This window comes from Crinia signifera, chromosome 19, assembly GCF_055691185.1.
Source record: "Crinia signifera chromosome 19, ASM5569118v1, whole genome shotgun sequence".
In the NCBI taxonomy this organism is placed as follows: Eukaryota; Metazoa; Chordata; class Amphibia; order Anura; family Myobatrachidae; genus Crinia; species Crinia signifera.
In genome coordinates, this window is record NC_139226.1 from 29,987,714 (window position 1) to 30,010,314 (window position 22,601).

General features: G+C 47.9%; 1 protein-coding gene across 3 annotated transcripts in view; it reads left to right on the forward strand.

The window, feature by feature from the left end:
• LIN7B (lin-7 cell polarity scaffold B) overlaps positions 1–22,272 on the forward strand; it is a 33,659-nt gene extending 11,387 nt beyond the window's left edge. For 2 of the 3 annotated variants that reach the window (XM_083162263.1, XM_083162264.1), the window contains exons 2-7: positions 9,139–9,257; positions 10,990–11,061; positions 12,323–12,532; positions 13,830–13,993; positions 16,838–16,930; positions 17,047–22,272. In XM_083162263.1, the coding sequence (XP_083018389.1) occupies positions 9,139–9,257; positions 10,990–11,061; positions 12,323–12,532; positions 13,830–13,993; positions 16,838–16,895 (623 nt within the window). In that variant the 3' untranslated portion in view covers positions 16,896–16,930; positions 17,047–22,272. The remainder of the gene's footprint in view (positions 1–9,138; positions 9,258–10,989; positions 11,062–12,322; positions 12,533–13,829; positions 13,994–16,837; positions 16,931–17,046) is intronic. The other variant, XM_083162265.1, reaches the window with a different exon arrangement.
• The last annotated feature ends 329 nt before the right edge of the window (positions 22,273–22,601 follow it).

Below are 22,601 nucleotides of genomic sequence, written 5' to 3' on the forward strand. Positions count from 1 at the left end.
TCTCTCACTATCTATCACTCTATGACACTGCAGCAGCAGCACTGCCAGTTATATATATGAAAAATAACCCCTACACCCCCAAAAAGTTGCTGGGGGTGCACAAAAGGGGGGCAGCAGACACAAAATATAGCAGTCTCTATCACTCTCTGTCACTATCTCTCTATCTCTCTATCTCTCACTATCTATCACTCTATGACACTGCAGCAGGTATATATATATATATAAAAAAAACCTGCGCCCCCAAAAAGTTGCTGATCAGTTAATTTATACTGATCAGCACAAAAGGGGGGGCAGCAGTCAGTTAAATAAAAAATATATAGCACAATCTGTCACTATCTCTCTATCTCTCTCTCTCTATCTCTCTATCTATAACTATATCCCACTGCAGCAGCACAAAATATAGCACTCTCTGACACTATCTCTCTCTATCTCTCTATCTCTCTCTATCTATCTCTCTCTATCCTAACGCTATTACACTGCAGCAGCACAAGTTCACAACACAGGAAGTCACAAGTAGTAACAGGATCCAGGAAGCATCCAGCACACTACAAGCAGTGATGAAGCAGTGATCAGGTAAGTATTTTGCTCGGTTCTGGTCAGTAAATGGCGGCAGCTGGGCACGGTGACCGCACTGCATGCTATTCCAGACCGGAATGGCGTCTGCAGTGCAGTCACCGTTAGTTTAAATCCCCCTCCTTGGCTGTGATTGGTCCGTCGGTCCGACGAACCAATCACGGCCTTTGGGGGCGGGCGGGGTGAGGTGGGGTGACACCAGTGTCACCCTTACACCCCGCGGTGATTGGTGCTGTACTTTACAGCACCAATCACCTCCGATCGCGTGTCACCGGCGAACGTTATTCGCCGGTGACACAGAAAACGCTGTGAATGGCTGTTCACACTGAACAGCCAATCACAGCGATCGCCGACGGGGGGGCGGCATCGCAGCCCCCCCTGGGCATGCAGGGACATGTCTGCTGTCAGGGACAGCAGACATGTTGAAACTGTCACCGCGTCTATAGACGCGGTGACAGTTACAAGCCATGACGTACATTTACGCCATGTGTCGGGAAGTACTTCCCGACCATGACGTAAATGTACGTCAAATGTCGGGAAGGGGTTAAATGGCACATGCAAAACACTGACATGGCTATGGTCGACAATGAAATAGGTTGACATGAGTTTTTGAAGATTTATTTTTCACTTTTTTAATGTTTTTTTGAATATTCATTCTCATGTGTCGACATGGACACCAATGAAATCCCACACTTATGTCAACATTTACATGTGTTGACCTTTCTGTGTTGATTTTTTCTTGTGGCGATTCGCGGCACCCCCCGGCGACCCCCCTCCTGCGATACACAGCACACCCCCCCCAATTCGCGGCGAATCCCGCAATTTGCGGCCCCACCCCGTGACACACCCCCTCCTGCGATTCGTGGCACCCCGCGACCCCCCCCCTCCCACGATTTGTGCCAACCCCCCAGGCCCCCCCTTCCTCGCGGTACCCCCCACCCCCCGTGACCCCCTCTACCGCGATTCCCCCCCTGTCATTGCGGCAACCCCCGCCCCTGCGACCCACCCTCCCACGATTCACTGCAACCCCCCGCGTCCCCCCTCCCACGATTCGCGGCACCCACACCCCCCCCCCCCCCCGCGACCCCCCCTCCCGCAATTCACGGCATTCACCCACGACCCCTCCTCCCGTGATTCGCTGACACACCTCACCTCCTCCCTCCCCCCCCTGACACGGCTATGGTCGACAATGAAAAAGGTTGACATGAGTTTTTGAAGATTTATTTTTCTTTTTTTAATGTTTTCATATTCATTCTCATGTCTCGACATGGACACCAATGAAGTGCCACACTTATGTCAACATTTACATGTGTTGAACTTTCTGTGTTGATTTTTTTTGTAGCAATTTTTTTACAGTGACAACTATGTGCAAATCAACCTACACATCATCAACCAATTCTTTGTTTTACTGTAGGTGTTTTAAGTCAGATCTTTTACTGCTACTATTACTGTTTATGTAAATGCATTCTGAATGACAGCAACATCCTACCATCCTTCTACAAGAATATATAACCAACTAGGTGATTTATCGCGCCCCGTGCCCCCCCTCCCGCAATTCACGGACCCCCCGCGCACCCCCCCCCACGATTCACGCCCCCTCCCACGGTTCACGTCACCCCCCGCACACCCCCCCCTCCCGCAATTCGCAACCCCCCCTCCCGCAATTCACGCCCCCTCCCACGCTTTGCGGACCCCGCCCTCTCCCGCGATTCGCGGACACCTGGGCCCCCTCCCTTCCTTGATTCACGGCACCCCCCACGCCCCTCCCACAATTCACGGCACCCCTAAGCCCCTCTTTAGTCCCCCGTATACTCACACACCCCTATCACTACCCAGCTTCCTGCTCTCCTGAACCGTAACTTCCACCACTGGGGAGTCGCTGACGCTGTGTTGACCACATGCCCCTATCATGCCTCATAGCCCAGCCTCCTGCTCTCATGTACCCTAACTCCCACCCAGTAGGAGGAGACACTGACTCAGGGCCACCATCCTGTACTCCTGTACTGCCACACTGGACCCTCACCCACTGGCAGAAGCTGCACAGTGTCTCCCACCCTCCTCTTTAGTCCCCCTTATGTCCACACACCCCTATCACTACCCAGCCTCCTGTTTTCCTGTGTCGTGACCTCCGCCAGTGGGGAGCCGCTGACTCAAAAACACCCTACTATGCTATTGCTCACACACACACACCTAAACAACATGCACACACAGCCCCCCCCACACCCACAAATGTCACTGTACCATCCACACTATCAATGTACATCTTACTCTGTAACCGCTTTTTAATTAAACAAAACAATACACACCCCCTTCCACATCATATGCTCTCTATATAACACATTTCACCTATAACTCAAGTTGCAATACAGGCATCTTTCATACAATTCTAACCATCTTTCTCATATACAAATGTTTACAAATTAAGGGGGCGCAGCCCCTTACGACGGTGTGAAGAGCGCCCGTAGGGCGCGATGAATCTCCTAGTATATCTATATATATATATATATATATATATATATATATATATATATATATATACATAGATACTGAGGCGTCAACAGCAGTGTAGACCCCTGGGCATAGCAATGTATTGGGCCCCTACCAATCCTCCAGCAGTAGGGGTGGGGGAAGCTTTGATGTCCCGCATGTGGTAGGGGGTATTATATCAACAGCTCAGCATGTAGGGCCTGGATCAGTAATTTGCACTAATTACCCCTTTACTGCACATATGATGGGAGATGGGGTGGGAGAAGGGGGCATTGGGCTGAATGAAGGGGCCCTGATACATAATTCCAGGGTGGTAGAGGATGTTTAATACGCAGAGGAGGAATGTATAGTGGAGTGGGCTTATTATTCATAATTTTCTGGTGGGAGGACAGCTTGCTTGACTGCAGATGACTCCAGTTTCCAGAAATAGATTTCTTAGATTTTAATGGAATTAAAAACTAGAGAACCCTACCTGCCAAATGGTATTGGGGACTAGGGGATCAGAGTTCAGGAGGCATAGCAATCTGCCAACGAGTATATAAAACTACATACCAGGTGTGTGGAGCTGGAGCAGTAACCAGCTGCTGGAAGGCTGATATCCGGAGAGTCCCAGCTTTTGGAATATACCCTCAGAAAAACTCTTAAGTCAGACAGAAATTGAAATATCTGACTGGGGAGAGCAATTAACAGGCTTGGATGGGGACCACTGCTTTGATGTCAGATATCTCCGGTTCCCAAGGGCCGAATTTTTAAATTCTTGTACCCATGGAAAGAGGGGACCCTCAGCTTTTAGGCTCCTTGGGGGGGGGTTCTGAGTACTCAGAACCCCCCCCCCCTGCGTGCGCCACTGGGAATGACGACACAAGTCATCCCTGCACAATGAAGGCAGAGCCTGATGACACAGATTGTTTAGTCATGGCACCGCCTACATCAAAAGAAAGAGAAACAGGATCCATTGAGCTGGTCTATTCTCCTGGAAGTGCAGGACTTCTCGAAATTCATTTGGCTACTGGACATGATCCGAGGAGTGAAGGGAAGATGCCGTTCTTGAAGATGATCTGTCGGAAGGAGGAATAATGGGCAACGCAAGGATCTGAGCAACTCTGACAAGGGCCAAATTGTGATGGCTAGACGACTGGAACAGAGCATCTCCAAAAACATCAGGTCTTGTGGAGTGTTTCTAATGTACTGTGGTTTGTACCTACAAAAGTGGGCTAAGGAAAGACAACCGGGTGGGCCTTGTTTACCTGGGGAAGAGATGGCACCAGGCTGCACTTTGGTAAGTAGGTCAGATGGCAGAGGTAGTATGATGCTCTGGAAATGTTCTGCTGAAAAAACTTGGGTCTTGGCATTCATGTGGATGTTACTTCGACATGTACCACCTACCTAAACATAGTTGAGGACCAAGTACATCCCTTCATGGCAATGGTATTCCTGATGGCAGTGGCCTGATAATCCACCTGCACACACTGTTTAGGAATGGTCTGAGGAACAGAACAAATAGTTCTAGGTGTTGACCTGGCCTGCAAATTGCCAAGATCTCAAACCAATGGAGCATCCGGGGAATGTGCTGGTAAAACAAGACCAAGCCATGGAGGCCCCACCAATCACTTACATGACTTAAAGGGTCTGCTGCTAATGTCTTGGTGTCAGATACCCCACAGGTCACCTTCAAAAGTTTTGCAGAGTCCATGCCTCGATGGAGTTGTTTTGGTGACCAGAGTGGGACCTACACAATATAAGGCAGGCGGTTTACATGTTAGGGCTGATCGTTGTGTGTACGCAGGGCCGCCAACAGGGGGGTGCCATGGGTACAGCTGTCCCGGGCCCCTGCCTCTGGAGGGGCCCGGGCAGCTGCCCACAGTGGCACGGCACCACCCCCGCACCCGCACAATGCATGCCCCACCCGGCGCCCCCCAGCCAGGCATGCACAATACACAGTGCAGCTTGCAGAGCGCCGAGCCTAGGATACAGAGGGGCTCGGCGCTCTGCAGGCTGCACTGTGCAGTGAGTGCTCACTGCTCCAAGTCCCGACCGTGAAGGAGGAAGAAAATGCCGCCGCTGCTGGAGGGAGATGTTGCGCCGCCGCTGCTGGTAAGTAATGGTAATTGGGGGTAGGTGGAGGCGCGTGGGGGGGTGACGCTGGTGTCGTCGCGCGCGGGGTGGGTGACGGCATGGGGGGGTTTGCTGGGGGCCAGTGCTGAAGGTCAATCCTGGGCCCCAACATGACTAGTGGCGGCCCTGTGTATATGCATGTATTATATTTCTATGTATACACATTATTGATTCTATTTATTAGTATGTGGTATGAGGATGGTGTTCTAGTGATACTTCCTGTGGCTATTACATCCTGAGATGGCAAAAGCTGTGGTACATTTATTGGCGTGATCTATATTAAATAGGCAGGGAAGACTTTGCCAGAGATATCTGGTGTAATCTGTCACACATGTGGTGAGTTACATGTTCTCATGACACATGTAAACAATAAATAACATGAATTTGCCGTTAGGTTAGATACATGTTGCTACTATCTAGGACAGTGCATGTGATACTGCATACCTCCCAACATGACCAAATCCAGGAGGGACAAATCTTCTGCTCCTGGACTTCCTTTGCGAGTGGCAGTTGCAAAGGTCGGACTGCACCACTCTTCGAAATTCAAATAGGGGAGCCACATGTGCCAGTGAGTCGCGGACTGTGGTGTTTGGGGTGGCAGTTGGTGAATTTTAGACTTGCCCTGTTTCTGCAACTGTCACTGGCATGGATGTCGAGGAACAGAGCATCTTCTCCCTCCTGGAATGGGTCATATTGAGATGTATGTACTTTATATAGGAGTACAAAACAGATTTTCATTTGTCTTCATCAGTGGTTAGTGTTCCGTCTGAGTTTTGCCGTCTCATCAATAAATAGAAAAGAAATTAGTGATAGCGCTGATTCACGTTTTTTTGGTTAACATATCAAAATTTATTAAGAAATATATATAATTAATATTAGCATTTAATCACCGGCCGGTGTTTAGACAATACACAATATAAAACAATAATAAAAAGATAATAAAAAATTAGAAGGTTAGGTAAATTAATTAGGAACTGATTCCTTTTAGGGATGCCAGGTAAACTTTTGATTCAGCCTATGTTGTGGAGGCTGGCAGTTTGGATGTTAGTCTGTGAGTAATAAATTCGTCCAATATAGGTGACTCTCTCACAGCCCCTATATATTGAGCGATAATTATGCATGCAATAACCAGTTTAGTGAAGTTAGTGGTTATAATGTTGGCCTGAGGGTTAGCTGGTTAGTCCCATTCACACTAGGCAGCTCTCTCACAGCTCCTATGTGTCACTGGAAGTTCACATGCAGGACCAATTTAGTAGTATTAGTTATAAAGACTTGCCAGGTTCCGGATTCAGCTGCAGATTCTCTGCAATTGCAGTGCAGCCAGGCGGACTCGTCCACACTCCCGGATCGCAGGGCGGTCAGTCAAAGGGCTCAATGTTGGCAGTAAGGTGTACCGGTACCGGTGAGTAACTCCTTAACGCGTTTCCCCGCCTTTGGATTCAGCGGCTTCCTCAGAAGGATAATTCTTACTGTGCTAGAGGTTCCGTTTAAATAGACCTCTTAATTAGGTCTACGCCTGCGCCTTCATTGTGCTGTCCAGGCCTCGTTTTCACTTCTGACGCGCATCGCGTCTTTGTAATGGATAGATTGACCACGCCTCATTGCGTGTCATATATGCCGCTTGCGTCTCTGGCCTCGTTTTCGTTTCCGTCTGGAGTGCATACTACGTCTCCATGGTGAAGAGGCTGACCATGCCTCGCTTTCATTTTGCGTACGTCTCATACATCCCACTGATGTTTCCAGCCTCAATTCGGGCATATTTGGGGGGATAGTTATTCGCTTCATGACTCACTTTGTGTATATCACGCATTCTGTTGCTATTTGTGATTACTTGTTGGCATGGTTACTATTTTATATGACTTTTGATTAGATTATATTTAGGCATATAGTTTCCATTCATTCGTGTATAGATTTACACTGGCTTTCAGAACCCTTTTAATAGGGAATCATTGGACATTTATATAAAACTAAAATACAATCATCAAAATATAATAATCTAGCACTAATTATAAAAGCACAAGAGTATGTTTATATCTATAGATGTCACCATTATACAAAAAAAGGACTTCCATTTTTGATTGGATTATATTACAATAGAAGATCCTATGATTTTATACCCTATATTAAAAGACAAAAACACTTTCTAAAGTGTTACCAATATATATACATTTTTGCGAAATAGTATAGTTTCGAGTAGTGTTAATTGGACTATGAAGTTTTCAATATATACATTTTTTAAAAAAAATATAATTATTAAAGCACAATTGATAGAGGATATGTGTTATACTCAAAATGACTAGTAGATGTTTAGAATATATCTAATAAGAATGTACAAATGGTTAGATAATTACACAGTACATACAGAATGATAGGTGATGGTAATAATGATATGGTTAAGATCTTTTGGAATAAGCTTAAAGAGAGGATATGGAGGTGAGTATACAAGGAAAAGAATGGATAGCCTCGAGATTGGTATGGATATAGAGAAAGTTAGTGAATATGAGTATAGTTACATTTCATTTATAGATTTATCGAAGGTGAAGAGCGAAGGTGAAGGTCAGGAGACTTTTCGGTGGTTCATTCATATATTGTTCAGTTCTACACAATCATTTAGACCTTTGGGTGTTAGTGTGGATAATCTAAATATCCAATATGCTTCTCTTCGGCATAGGTTGCCAAACCTGTCTCCACCTCTTATTGTTTGTTTAATTTGTTCTATTGCCTTTACAGTGACTTCACTTATATTGTTGTTTTGGCAGGATGAAATATGTTTAGACAAGGGGTGTGTTCGTATACCACCTAGGATGTTTCGTCTATGTTCTAGGAATCTGACACTTTTGTACAAGGGGAGGAGTATTCCCTTGCTAGTGACAGCTGCAGATCCAGGTTTTTTATTGAAATATATATATTGCGGACTTGCGCTCTGACAAATCTTCTTGCCCTCATCAATAAATGCTTAGTATTAATACGTTTCTCTTTGGTTGTTCTGTGCCTAGCGTTGCTCAGCTGAGAGGCAGACACTGGGCTGCTGTGATTGCTGTGCCATGTGCTGGTATTGTGACTGAACCCCTAAGGTCTTATTCCATTGCTGTTATTATCTCGGTGGGACAGGACAGAACGCCTCATTTGTGGGGACTAAGTAAAAACCGGACCCGGATAAGACACCGGAACGCCGGACCAGACATCAAACTCTGCATTCCGGAGCTTATAGTGTCTGGTCCGAGGGGTGTCCCATGCGGGGGGTGTCTTGTCCGGGGGATTGCCTGTGATTGCTCACACCAGGGACATGGGGAAGGGGAGATTACAGCCTCCCCGTGTGGTCTGGAACGTTCCAGTTTTTATTACACCCCCAGACCATGCAGTGAGGCTGTATTCTCCCCCCTCTCCTCTCCCAGGTGACAGGTGTCAGAGCAGCCCCATCAGATGGAGCACCCCCGGACAGGACACCCCCGGACCGGATACTACAAGCTCCGGAATGCAGAGTTTGATGTCCAGTCCGGCATTCCGGTGTCTTATCCGATTCCGGATTTTACCCATACCCTCATTTGTTCCTTAAGGAGAAACATCATTCCTTTATACAGCTGTCAGTGCTGCAGGGCTATTGCATCGTAACGACAGAATAGTATGTTTGGTGACACAAGCAGGCATATTATAACCACACCGCCTCAATGTGACCACGGGGTATAATCATAATGAATAATATTTTACTTTGAATATACTTTTACATACTGGAGCTGCGACAGCCCACCCGCTAGTAATAAGGAAGACCATCGGTTGGTGAAAGCATTGATGTTCATCATTCATAACATTGGTGGAAAGCCATCAATGGTCACTTTAATGTGCTGCAATTGTTGGCAACCAATAATGACGAACATAGCTAAAGCTGGACCCCTATTGGCTGTTACAAGCAACACCTCCACTTTTCCCTTCTTTAGAAGTGATGTGTTATTTTGTGGTTTGTAGATGTGTCCCGTGCAATTGAGCTTCTGGAGAGACTCCAACGAAGCGGGGAAGTGCCGCCACAGAAACTGCAAGCCCTGCAGCGGGTCCTACAGAGCAAGTTTTGCTCGGCCATAAGAGAGGTCAGTGTGTCATCTGTCACATACACAGGAAGAGATGTGTTGTCCATGGAGACACAAAGCCTGTATGTGTGTGATGATAGTAAGAGGTATATACAATACAGGTGATGTGGAGGCAGAGGCTGACAGGAAGAGGTAGTGGGAGACCGTGGAGGCAGGGAGAGGCAGAGGGTGACGGGAAGGCAGGGGGTGGTAGAGAGTGAGGTGAGTAGGGAGAAGCAGAGGGTGGCATAGAATGTTGGGGGCAGAGGGTGTCATCATTGGGAAGCACTGGGTGGTGAGACAGGTTGACACGAGTGGCAGTGTGTGGCAGGGAGATGCAGATGGTGGCAATGGGAGAGAGGTTGAGGAAGTGGCTGCATGGAGTTGTAGAGGGTGACTAGGGAGAGGCAGATGGAGTAGCATAGGTTGGCAGGGGGATGGCATTGGAGTAACAGGAGATGGAAGAGAGTGACAGGGTGACGGTGGGTACTGGAAGATGACATCGGTGACAGGAGGATGGCAGAGGGTGATGGGGATGTAATAGGGAGTCAGTGGGTGGCAGATGGTGACTGGTGAGAGTCAGTGGGTGTTTAATGAATGAGTTTTCCCCTGCTCCCGTCCACATCCTACACTGTGTGCTCCCCTCCCCCATCCACAGACATATCCCATACAATATGTGCTCAGTGCACCCTTCCTCCCCCTCATGCTCTCCTGCTGCTGCTGCAGAGGGAGGGGGTGCGGGGTCCCTCCTAAATGAGACCCTTTTTTCGGGACCGGGTAGGTAAGTATGGTCAGGACCTAAAGTTTGAGAACTGCTGCAATACAGAAATGATATGCAAGGAATTTTCAGCAGGACACTGGTTGTGTATTTTGTGTGGTATATGCATCCCTGGCCCTCTGACCAAACATTATGGGATCCATAACCTCAGCCCCCCGCATACTGTTAACGGTGATTGATGTCTGTTGAGCATGCAGGTCAATTTGGTGTGACGTCACTGAGCCATATCGATATCTTTCAGTGTGTATGCCAAATATCGGGACCCGCGTCTATCACAGGGTTGCCGACTTTTGAAAGGAGACTTTCAGCAGGAGTTTGGGGGCGGGGCTTAAGTGTGATTTCATTAAGCCCCGCCCCACGAAGGAAAGTGACCCAATTTGCTGATCCCCATGGAGGGGGCGGGGCTAAATGAAGCGATTATGACACTTTAGCCCCACCCCCTTCCAGGAGATCGGCAGATAAGGTTATTTAAACGCCGCGGTCAGGGGTGGGGGTCCCCCAGAATCCGGGAGGGTTGCCCACCTTTCCGTGGGGCCGGGAGGGTGACCCGATTTTCGGGACCTTCCCGGGCATTCCGGGAGGGTAGGCAACCCTGGTCTATCATCTAGTGCATATGGGGCTTTATTAATGATCCAACTGATTTGAAACAGATAGTAGTTGGGCATTGTAGGTGTATTGGGGTCACACGGTATGTGTTATGTTATTTACTAAATATGGCAGCATGTGGGGGCAGTATAAATTTAGCAAAGGACTCAGTGGTGCCTAAGAGGAATGGTCACCAGGTTCGGTATGTCATTTTTGCCACAGAGCTAAAACACTTTACATTGTGCTTAAGGTCCAAGAACAATTACAGACATGTGTTAATAAAGCAGAGGCAATGTGTGTGTGTGCATGTGTGGGTGTGTGTGTGTGTGTGTGTGAAACTATCCATTTTTACACATCTTACCGCACTGAATGGATCTCCTCCCTGCGCAGGTGTACGAGCAGTTATACGACACTCTGGATATCGCGGGGAATGCAGAAACTAGGGCACATGCCACAGCCAAGGTGAGTGGTGATATGCAATGCTGCACTATGGGGGTTATTCTGGTTCACTCGCAAAGGCCAATTCCTTCTCAAAAGGACAAAACCATGTGCACTGCAGGTGGGGCAGATGTAACATGTGCAGAGAGAGAGAGAGTTAAATTTGGGTGTTTTATTGTTTCTGTGCAGGGCAAATACTGGCTGCATTATTTTTACACTGCAATATAGATATCATTTTGAAGTTAAACTCCACCCAAATCTAACTCTCTCTGCACATGTTACATCTGCCCCAACTGCAGTGCAGCATGGTTTTGTCCATTTGAGAAGGAATTTTCCTATGTCAGTGAACCAGAATAAGGGCCTATATTATGTGCAAATACCAGGGTGCAGATACCAGTGATTACTGATGCATTCAGGGGGTCATTCTGGATGGCTCGCACCCGTGGGAAGCTGCCGCCAACAGCCGAGTCCACTGGCCTCTCTCTGGTGCTCAGATTCAGACCTTTGCGCACCAGGATGCATACCCGGTGTTTCATGGGCGTGCCGACAAAACTGGTGGGCGTGCCCAAATAAATGCTGGGCACACCCCCGCGAACGCATTCATCCCCCTGCCTGTTCGGGGTGGGTTGATAATGTCACATGTCCTCAGCGCCCACCCCCAATTCCGGGCATCTTAAAAGTAAGTCCAGGCTTTCAATTTATCTGCAAACAGAGGAAAAATCATTTGATGGTGAGCAAGGGAAACATTTACTGGAAGAATGGTGGGAATGTGCCATTGGGGTACAGGTAGATGTATGAAGCAGTGATAAGGGAGGAGAAGTGATAAAGTGCCTGGTACCTTATCACCAGCCAATCAGATCCTGACTGTTAAGTTACAGGCTGGGTTCAAAAAGCAACAGTCAAGAGTTGATTGGCTGGTGATAAGGTACCAGGCACTTTATCACTTCTCCTCCCTTATCACTGCTTCATACATCTCCCCCACAGTCGCTAGATTGAAACTACAAAGGTCAACATACACTAGATTGACGACTGAAGGTCGACAGGGTCCAAAGGTCGACTCAAGCACTAGGTTGAGTTTTTCTTACGTCGACATTCAGGACAAAAAAAGTGAAAAAATCATGTAATACGTTTGTGTACTTTTGTATACTGCTTTATCTCATTAGCCATTGGCTCATTACTGTTCCCAAAAGACATAACAATCGGTTTTGTTACTTACACAATCAGATCATATGGTAACACTGAGACCAATGGCGCTCTAACATCAGATTTGTCTCACCCATTCCAGGCCACTGTTGCTGCTTTTGCTGCCAGTGAAGGCCATGCCCACCCACGGGTCGTGGAGCTCCCAAAAACCGACGAGGGTCTGGGGTTCAATATAATGGGAGGAAAAGAGCAAAACTCCCCCATTTATATTTCCCGTATTATTCCCGGTGGAGTGGCAGACCGCCATGGAGGGCTGAAACGCGGAGACCAGCTCCTGTCTGTCAATGGGGTGGTGAGTGGGAACAAGTATATTGTTTATCTGTTCACTGTGTAACACTGCTCTGCCCATATGTAACCCCAGGAGTCATCTGACCATTTTCTAGCAGAAATAATGGACCACTAATTGGGCAGCAAAGACAGTGTAATTGTTAGGATATTGCCTCGTATCATTGTAACCATGGGTTAGATTAACCTGTGTGGAGTTTATTCTCCCACTCTCCCCCCTCATTACCGTTGGCTTTTCTTTAAAAAAAAGTTGGTATTTTAGTTTTTCCATCTTTCTCTGCTGCTGGTGCAAATCCCCTCTATTAATGACAATCATACCATGACACCGGACCGTCCATTCCCCGGCCCTTAATGCACATGGGGAAGATTCCAAGAAGCAGGGCCGGTGCTAGGGTGTCCAGCGCCCTCCTGCAAACCATACATTTTGCGCCCTTTCACATTGCCATTGCAACAAGCTGCAGCCGAATTGTGGGAGTGTATGCAACATGCGATCCTATGGAGGATCTCGGGTGCATGTACATGTATGCACCAACACCATCTCAGTGCTGTGTCCACAAAATATTGCAGGCACTAAAGGTGCCCATACACGCTGCGAGAATAGCAAACGTTATGGGTTAGATCGCATCGCATCGCACAGCAGCAGTACAAAAAGTATGTGCAGCACTCGTGACTGAGGGGGAAAGGAGGGGAGAGAAGGAGGAGATGGAAGAAGAGGGGAGGAGATAGAGGGGGCGGAGTGTTGAGGACTGGCAGCGGCACTGGCACAGCACACTGAGAAGAGGGAAGGAAGGGAAGGCGGCGCTGCTGCCTGTTCGTCATTTGATTGACAGCTGACAGGCGCAGGGAGCAATGGGTAGGGGCGGATCCGGACATGACATGTCATCCAGGCATTCACAGACAGCGCTACATGCCTCAGCGCAAGTGTCCGTGAGGAAGAGGGGGCAGGTCGCAGGAGGAGGACAGTGTGTGTGCGGTGCAGGGAGCTGCTCAGCCTCTCCATACTGCCACCCGCTGTTAGACAGGCGCTGCGGGTGGCGTGCAGGAGGCAGTGACAGTGAGGGCTGAGGCAGCTTTAGCAGAGCAGGGAGGGAGACAGCGCCTTTTCAGCATGGCGCCTCCCTGCTTTGCAGGAGCTGCTGAGTGGGTAGCGCTGGCCCTGCCAAGTAGCTGACAAACCATAACACTTTGCGATTCAGGAAGGTCGCTGTGGACATGGTCAAATGCCATCTCTTCCAATGACAGGTGTAGCAATGTTCCACACTGTTAGACTATTATATGCGTATTAACACCTGCCTCCTCTGCAGAGCGTGGAAGGGGAGCAGCACGAGAAGGCGGTGGAACTTCTGAAGGCCGCTCAGGGAACGGTGAAGCTGGTGGTGCGCTACACTCCCAAAGTGCTGGAAGAGATGGAGGCCAGGTTTGAGAAAATGAGGACGGCTCGCCGTCGGCAACAGCAGAACAGCTACACGTAAGAGATAAGGGTGCATAATAGTAGGCATAGATAGGGGTAACAAGGCCCACAGCGTGCAATATGGCGGCACCGTAGATCATGGGATGTCCGCTCCCCATGGGCTGAGTGGTGCCGCTATAACTGCTGCAGGACTGAGGGGTGTATCTCAAACAATGGTGTCACTGTTTGGCTGGTTATAGAAGACACCTATAGCCAGACTCAGTAATAAGAAATAGGTAAATAAATTACCGTCCCGATAATAACTAAGTTCCCAATTCAGAACTGCTCGCTGGGCTGCGAGTGTGCGGAGCTCAGAAAGCGGGTCGCCACTGCCCTGCCGGACACACGCTTCCCACCCCTGTGCACGGCTGTTCCCACACAGGGGAAGAAACATTCACCAACTAATGATTTTCCCCCTCCGCACAGCCCTGAGTGAGCCAGGAAGCACTCGGCGCTGCAAAGGCCGGGGAACGTCTGTGTTTTCCGGGGAACACCCAAAAAATGCCGGCGGCATGCCCCCAAACGGCCGGCCGGTGTGTATATCAAACAGTGAGTGGCTTGCTAACATAGGCAGTCGGAGCCTGTGCTTGCATAGAGGACTTGCATATGTGCATTGAGGACCGTGCACGTGTGCGCTCCTCCGATTATCGCTCAAGCTGCGAATTCACAGCCCAGTGACCAAACCTGAATCGGTCCAGTTATCCGAGGTCTTGTCATGCACCATAATTGCACCCTCCGATAACCATCCCCTATAGAGCTGTCGCCATGGTCTGTGCAGCACAATCACATCTCTCTCATGGCCGCAGAACCTGCCAGTATGAGGTCGGTCTAGGGCCCTTATTCTGATTCATTCGGTCCTCCGTGTGCATTTCTGCGTCTACACATGCGTCTACACATTCTGTTTGCCGGGTGCACGCACCCTACACAGGGGGTGGAGAAGGGCACAGGGCGCCGGGCAGCTCCGTTACCATATGGGAACGCCCAGCGTTCTCATGGTAATGAGGCAGTGAAGCTGACGTCACCGGATGTCTTCTGCCCGCCCTGTCCTCGCACAGGGCGCTCGCAGTGTTAGAGACACCATATAAGTGTCTCTGAACTGCGAGCGCTGGAGAAATCATTAGATGGTCGCGGGGGTCGCGCATGCGAGGGGGAAGGGGGGCGGGCAGCATGTCTGGCGGCGTCTGCTGGATTCGCAAGGCTGCAAATTTCAACGAGGAACATCTGAGCTGAATCATCAGGCCCATAACCAAATTGTGGTGCGATGTGAAGTAATGCAGAACCCTACAGCTACCTCTGTCCCCAATGTAAAGATGGGACTAGAATTATCGTACTACACAAAGTATGGAGGGATCTACATTCAGTGCAGAGGGAGACAATGGAGTCATCTGCCACCAGGCTCCTGCTCCCAAGGGGGCACTTCTCCTCCCCTGTAAGTTTGAATCAGTTAATTGAAAGCCGTTGATATCGTTTCTGTGGCAGTCTCCCCTCCTAGCATCATTTTTGCAAGTATCACACCCTGTATTAGAACCCAAGACCTGTCTTACTGGAGACGGACACCTTAATTATTAAGCTATTTTGACTGTCGACCTAGCCATTGTCGACCTAATGCTTGTGTGAACCTTCCCACCCTGTCGACTTAAGCCACGTTCAACTTCTGTGGTCGACTCAATGTCCCTTACCCTCTTTGGCTGCCTAATACTGACATAACAATTATTATTATTATAATTTTATTTATAAGGCGCCACAAGTGTTTCGCAGCACCGTACAAAGGAACAATACAGGGAAACAAAACTTGGCATAACATTGAATAAATAACAAAAGTACAGTACAAATAAAGAGCGCCACAGATCAATACACATTACAGCTTAAGTAGTGAGGACTCAATCAACATACAACTAGAGGCTTGTGGCCAATGATGGAGATGAGTATGCAGATGAAGATGGTCACTGAGTGTTTGAGTATAGGAGAGCTGTGAGTGAAATGTAAAGAGAAGTGGGCTTTGACAACAGGAGGGAAGAGGGCCCTGCTCGGAGGAGCTTCTAATCTAGTAGGAAGGGGAGACAGACAGATTACAAGAGGTGCAAGCGAGTGGGTGGTGGTTAGATAGCAGGATGTAAACAGGCAAGGGGTCGGAGAACCAGCTGGTTTATGCAGTGGAATGGTACACTTTGATGAATGGGTGAGTTTTCAGTGCCCGTTTGAAGCTTTGCAAGGTCGGGGAGAGTCTAATGGAGCGAAGGGGTGCAGCACGGGCAAAGTCCTGTACTCTAGCGTGGGAAGCAGTGATCAGGGTGGAGGAGAGACGACAGTCGTCAGCCGACCGTAGAGGGTGGGAGGGTGTATGAATGGAGATGAGGTTAGAGATATATGGAGCAATGGAATTAGAGATGGCCCTGTATGTGAGTGTGTGAGGTGTTTGAAGAGGATTCTGTAGGGGAATGGGAGCCAGTGCAGATTTTGTTGAAGGGGAGTGGCAGAATTAGAGCGGCGGGAGAGGAAGATAAGCCTGGCTGCAGAGTTGAGGACAGATTGGAGAGGAGCCAGTTGGGATCGAGCGAGGCCGGTGAGGAGAGCATTGCAGTACTCGAGCCGTGAGATGACCAGTGAGTGGATGAGAAGCTTAGTTGCACTCTGTGAGAGAAAGGGCCTGATGCTAGCAATGTTGCATAACTGGAACCGGCAAGAATGGGCCAGGGCTTGGATGTGGGGTGCAAAGGAGAGGGAGGAGTCGAGAGTGACACCCAGGCAGCTGAGTTGGGGAACGGGGGAGATTATGGTGTTGTTAACAGTGATAGAGATATTAGTAGGGGGCATAGCTCTGGGTGGGGGAAAGATAATAAGTTCGGTTTTGTCCATATTCAGCTTCAGAAATCGCTCAGACATCCAGGAGGAGATGGCAGCGAGGCAGTTGGAAACCTGAGAGAAAACAGTGGGGGACAGATCAGGAGAGGAGAGGTAGATTTGCGTGTCATCAGCATAGAGGTGATATTGTGGTTGTGGTATATGATTGTGGTTGTGTTCATATAGACACTTCGATTCCTTGTTGGCTAACTCCAGTTCTTGTCTTGCAGGTCTCTGGAGACCCGAGGATAATCGTTCCCACTGGAGTCTGTCCTAGAGGATTCCGGAGTACCGGACTCTGTATTTATCTCTCTGATCTGTGTACAGTGTTTATTCCAGTTGTGTGTGTGTGTGTGTATAGGAAAGTCCAGGAGAGGGACCGGGTAATATCTGACAGTGTTGTGTTCTCAGGCATGGTTCTGTTGTGTGTAACTGGGTTTCCATGAGTTTATGGTGCCGTCAACAGGGTCTTCTTTTACCTCCTTTAAATGTTTGTTTTTCTTGCAACCTATATATGGTAGTTGAAGGTGGGACATTGTAACATTACAAAATAAATGATAGTGCCATTGCAGGAACATATATATATTTATTTACTGATGGAGTACAGTTCCCTCTCAATGGTAATCTGTGTCTACTTGCCCGGGTGTAATGTATTGAGATGAGCCATACGCATCGAACAAATTCTGAATTCACCAATCAGTGATCAACTCTGAATAACCCCCAGTGATCAGTGTAATAGAGTGCGTCTCACATCCTATCATGCAGGCCCCCCTCCCGGCCCCCCGGAAAGGTGTTGGGGGGGGGCAAGCCTCCCGGATTGCATGCAGTCTCCCGCGAACCCCCCTCCCCTTGGTGTGGGCGGTCCATGGGACGAAAGAAATCGCGTCCTTTTAGCCTTACCCACTGCTATCATTGGACGTGGGGGCATGGCCGCGAGGACGCAATTCCGTGTCCCCGCCCCCACCATACCCCTTTTGTCAGTTTTATCACTTTTTGAAACTCAATAAAAAACAGGGATTGTATATATGTGTGCCCAGCTTCAGATGCCCATCATGTCTAATGCCAAAGACAGGAACAAGGAAGCCCCTTGGTTCATGTTGTTTGACTATAAAGGTTACAGTTATGTTCAGCATGAATACAATCTCCTTAGGCCTCAAAGGCCCCAAATGCTATGTTTAAATGAAATAACTAACCCCAGTGGTTACAGACATTTAAAAAACCCGTATTTCCATTTGAATTTATTTAAATTTCTACATTTCTGAGTGAAGGCTGTGAATTACGGAAGAGTTTCTGCTTCACTGCCTGGCATCGTGTCTATGGGAAATGTGACATTGTAACGTTACAAGACGCTGTGTAAATCCGCTCCCTCCCGCTCCTCTCTCTCCCTCTCATATCATATCAGCATTGTGTAGATAATTATATAAACGTGATTATTATTCATCTTTGTATACGCAGATGCAATCAGTGGTCCCATAGTCACAAACATAATAATCATTTAAAGTGAATAATAAACTGGGGGAACCTCGGAGGCCCCTATTATAATATATTAGTAATTGTAGCGAGTGATTAGAATAAGCACATGACCTGCGTCCTCCTAGCAGGGGCGTAAGTGCTGTCTGGTTATCAGCAGGGGGGTGGAATGCGCCTATTTACAATGTGACAGATTTCTGCCTCTGCCGCTTGGCAATTGTGCTCGGTTCTGGAAAACTGTTTGATGCAGCTGAGGAATTGAAATATAAATGCAGGATTAATGGAACAAAGGCTTTCGCCAGTTATATATCTTATCTTCTGCCGAGCACAATGGACCCACTAGATTTTATTTTACTTCCCACGTGAAGTGAAATATAATCTAACAAGGGAAAATACATTTTACTGTGTAATGGAGGAGGCAGCTATTATACATTATAGGGAAGCCAATCCCGGGGCATTTTTTCAATCCCGGGATTCGGGATTGAAAAATGCTCAATCCCGGGATTGGCTTCCCTAATTTGAAAAAAAAAACGCCCCGGCCACCCTGCACATTCACAGAACTTACATTTGCGGGTGCTGGGTGGGTGGGCGAGCGTGCAGATATTGCTGGGAGCCGGGTGGGCTGCAGGTATGTCCGCTGGGCGGGTGGGCAGCTTCAGCTGGGCGGGTGTACAGCTTCGGGTGGGCAGCTTCAGCTGGGTGGGCAGTTTCGGGTGGGCAGCTTCAGCTGGGCGGGTGGGCAGCTTCAGCTGGGCGGGTGGGTGGCTGGGCGGCTGGGTAGCTGTTCGGGTGGTCGCGTAGCTTGGCGGGTGGGCGGGCGTGTGCTGATAAACCGGATTGCTGGGTGTGTGGGCGGCTCCGCTGTGTGGCCTGCGCAGCGTGACAGCTGACCTCATCACGCTGCGCAGGCCGCACGCCGGGTATGGGAGAAGCCGGGCAGCGTCTGAGCGGGTGCTCAGACGCTGCCCGGCATTAGACTGCACATGTGCAGTCTAATCCCGAAATCCCGGGATTGGAATCTCCAATCCCGGGATTGAAATCCCGGCATTTTGGAGGCCAAATCCCGGGATCCCGCCGATCCCGATCCCGGGATTGGCCACCCTAATACATTATATATTATACCGCGACTATGCTATAGTTTATGCACGTTTATGGTTCTTCTGCCTAAGCTCCTGTGTTGGCCTTTTCCAAGTAGGAGGGGAAATACTGATGTTTGCTAACTAGTTAAAAGCCCATCAAAATGGCGGCTTGTGCAGTGTACTTTCACTTTGAGCTGTGACCGTTTTTACTTTCACTTTGAGCTGTGCCAGTTTTTAGCCCACAAACTCTACACCCAACCTCCAGTCCCTATCTCAGGCATTCCCAACCATGGTCCTCAAGGCACACCAACAGTGCAGGTTTTAGTGATATCCAGGCTTCAGATGTCAGCTGCCCAGCCCCGGCAGCCGCGTCACTGCCTGATTTCCATGGGAACATATAAACATGTATACATTACATCATACTTGCCTACTTTGGAAAACTAGTTTCAAGGAGATTATAGTTGGTAGTAGAATTTTACACAGAGCCGCATTGAGGGGTGTGTCATGCTCCACCCAAACCGGCGTGTCTAGTTCCATATATGTCGAGATTAGGAAGGTGGCACCTAGAAGCAAGGGCGTAACTACCATAGGTGCAAGGGGTGCAGATGCTATGGGGCCCTGAGCTGAAGGGGGCCCATATTTACTATGTAAGTAATATGTTTTACATCCATTTATCACCATCAGTTGCAAAATAGGGGCCCCTTAAAAACTTTTTCTATGGGGGCCAATATATATAGAGACACCCCTGCCTAGAAGCGTGGGTGTGCACTGCTACAGCCGAGAGGAATCTTTTAAAGTGACTTATATCCAAATGTAGATGAGCCCCAAAGCCGTTGGTAAGAGATACCATACTTGCTAAAGAAAAGTTACTGATATGTGTGGTTCATCTATTGTTTTACGCGTGGTTCCATAAAAATGGCCACAAGACATGCATGTAGCCGGAGGGATCATTGTGTTTTTTCCCCAGTGCTGGGAAATGGCGCATAATGTGGGCTAGGTGACATGAAGGAGATTGCTAGACTAATGAGGGAGAGAGGGAGATTGCTGCTATTTCAGGGAGTCTCCTGCAGAATGCAGGAGGGTAGGCAAATATGCATAACATGAAGTATAATGAAATTATTGCAGTTGTGGAATACATTTTATTTATTAATTCTAGGTTATTTTTGACAATAACAGTGTATATTATAGTTACAGTATATATATATTTCTATATGTTTTTATTGTCATTGTTAGATAAAGCTGGCATTAGAGGGGAGTAGGCGAAGGAAAGCAAAGCAAAGAACAATCTCTTTGCAGTCTGTCTCGCTAATGAAACCCAGGAGAAGTACCTGGGAGCAGAATACTAGGAGTAATAAGATTAAAAATGCACCAAAATACAATTATTTTATGAAATAGTTTCAACCCTTTCTGTGCCATGGGAAATGCAGAAGTTTGGATTTGTCAGCCACAGAAACAGGGCAGGAGACAGGGGGGGTCTAGGGGGACACCTGTACTGGGCCCCAAGCTTGTGAGGGGCCCCAAGGTTCTGAGGGGCTGTTAGCATGGCTGCGGCAGTGCAGTGCCTAGCAATGGTTTATAAAGGCACCCGCCTGGATTCCTGTAAGGGTACCGCCTGTTTCTTTTGTAACAATAAAAAAACACATTCAATATGCAGTGTACTAAAAATGTTCTGCTCAATGGGGCGGGGTTAGGGGCAGTGTACTGGGCCCCAAGATTTCTGTTGCCAGCCCTGCACAGAAATACCCCTTTCACATTGCAAATGCTGGGTTGGACCCTGAATGACCCTGCATTTGCAATGATAGTCCCACACAGCAACATAGCAATAAACCAGGGCGCTGACATCAGAAAGGGGGTAAAATCATCGGGAAGAGGGGGCAGCACTTGGAGCCGACACCGCCTCCTCACTATAGTGAGAACAGGACTTAGGTCGCTCAACCCTGGTTAACCCTTTTTTTCTAACCCAGGTCGGAAAGCCAGGTTGCTGGACCAGAGTAATTTGTATTGGCCCGTTCATATCATTATTTGTGCGATGTGAAAGGGATAATAATTATACCGCAAATGCTTGGTCACACCCCAGATTAAGACAAGGGTCCGTCCCAGGAGTGACCAGGCTATTTGCGATCTGTAATACCGCTTTCAAATCACCAAAGGCGGCTCGGATTTTGGATTTTGATCCTGGGTCCCACTTGACTCCAACCCTTTCACACTGAACCCGAGCCGCCCTGTGTATATATTATACCACTTTCACACAGCACAAATATCAGCGGTCCGACCTGGGTGGTAAGGGCCTTTTATTAATGTAACACAACCAGGTGGAGTTTGGGTAGATCAGGTGGAGTTTGGACAGGTCAGGGTGGAGGTTGGGCATTTTTTCTAATTTTGCATGTCTAAATGTTGGGAGGCATACACTATTTTGTCTAGATGTTACCACTTCCCACACGTTAGTAGAGGGTAAGCAGCCCACCTCTGTAAGAAATTAGCTGACTGTGGTCCTAATTTCCAGGTGTACTCTATGTGGTGAATGCATGTTATTTTATTAGGTACATGTGAAAATGTATGTGAAAAGCGCCTTTTGTTTAAAAACCACATGCTAGGAGGAGCGCTACATGTTCTGTGTGTGTGTGTTGCTGTATGCTGTAAATCATTGTCTCCACCAGACCAGATCAGGTACTGCAAATGTACAGTGTGTACTGCTGGCTAGGTACTGTATCAATACCAGGTTCTTCCTGTATCTACAGTGGCAATGAACTATGACCTTTGTGATGTCACTCTAGAACCATTTTACTACCTGTAATTGTTGTGACTAATATAATGCAGTCTCTGCAAACATTCTAAGTGTATCGTTTACTCTAGAATGCTACTGTGATGTCACTTTACCACAATAAAGTATTACTGTTGGTAACGGAAGCAGATTTGTTGCCTGTTTTTTTTTATTATTATATAAAACTCTTTGCGTACAATGGGTATATTCACCGCCAGCATCCTGACCATCGATCGTCTGTATATATCCCTTCTATATATATATACACTGAGTAACTACATTTAATAGACAAATCTAAATAATACAAAGTTCATTGACTCCATTCTGTTGTATAGTTGTTGTTGGCTGGTGGATGATCTCTACTCTGATTTGAAAATATCATTTCATCCCACAGATGATAAACTGGATTGGGCCTTACTGGAGAGACAACAGCATTAACTAACCATCCCTGTCATGTTTATGGTAATGTTTCAGA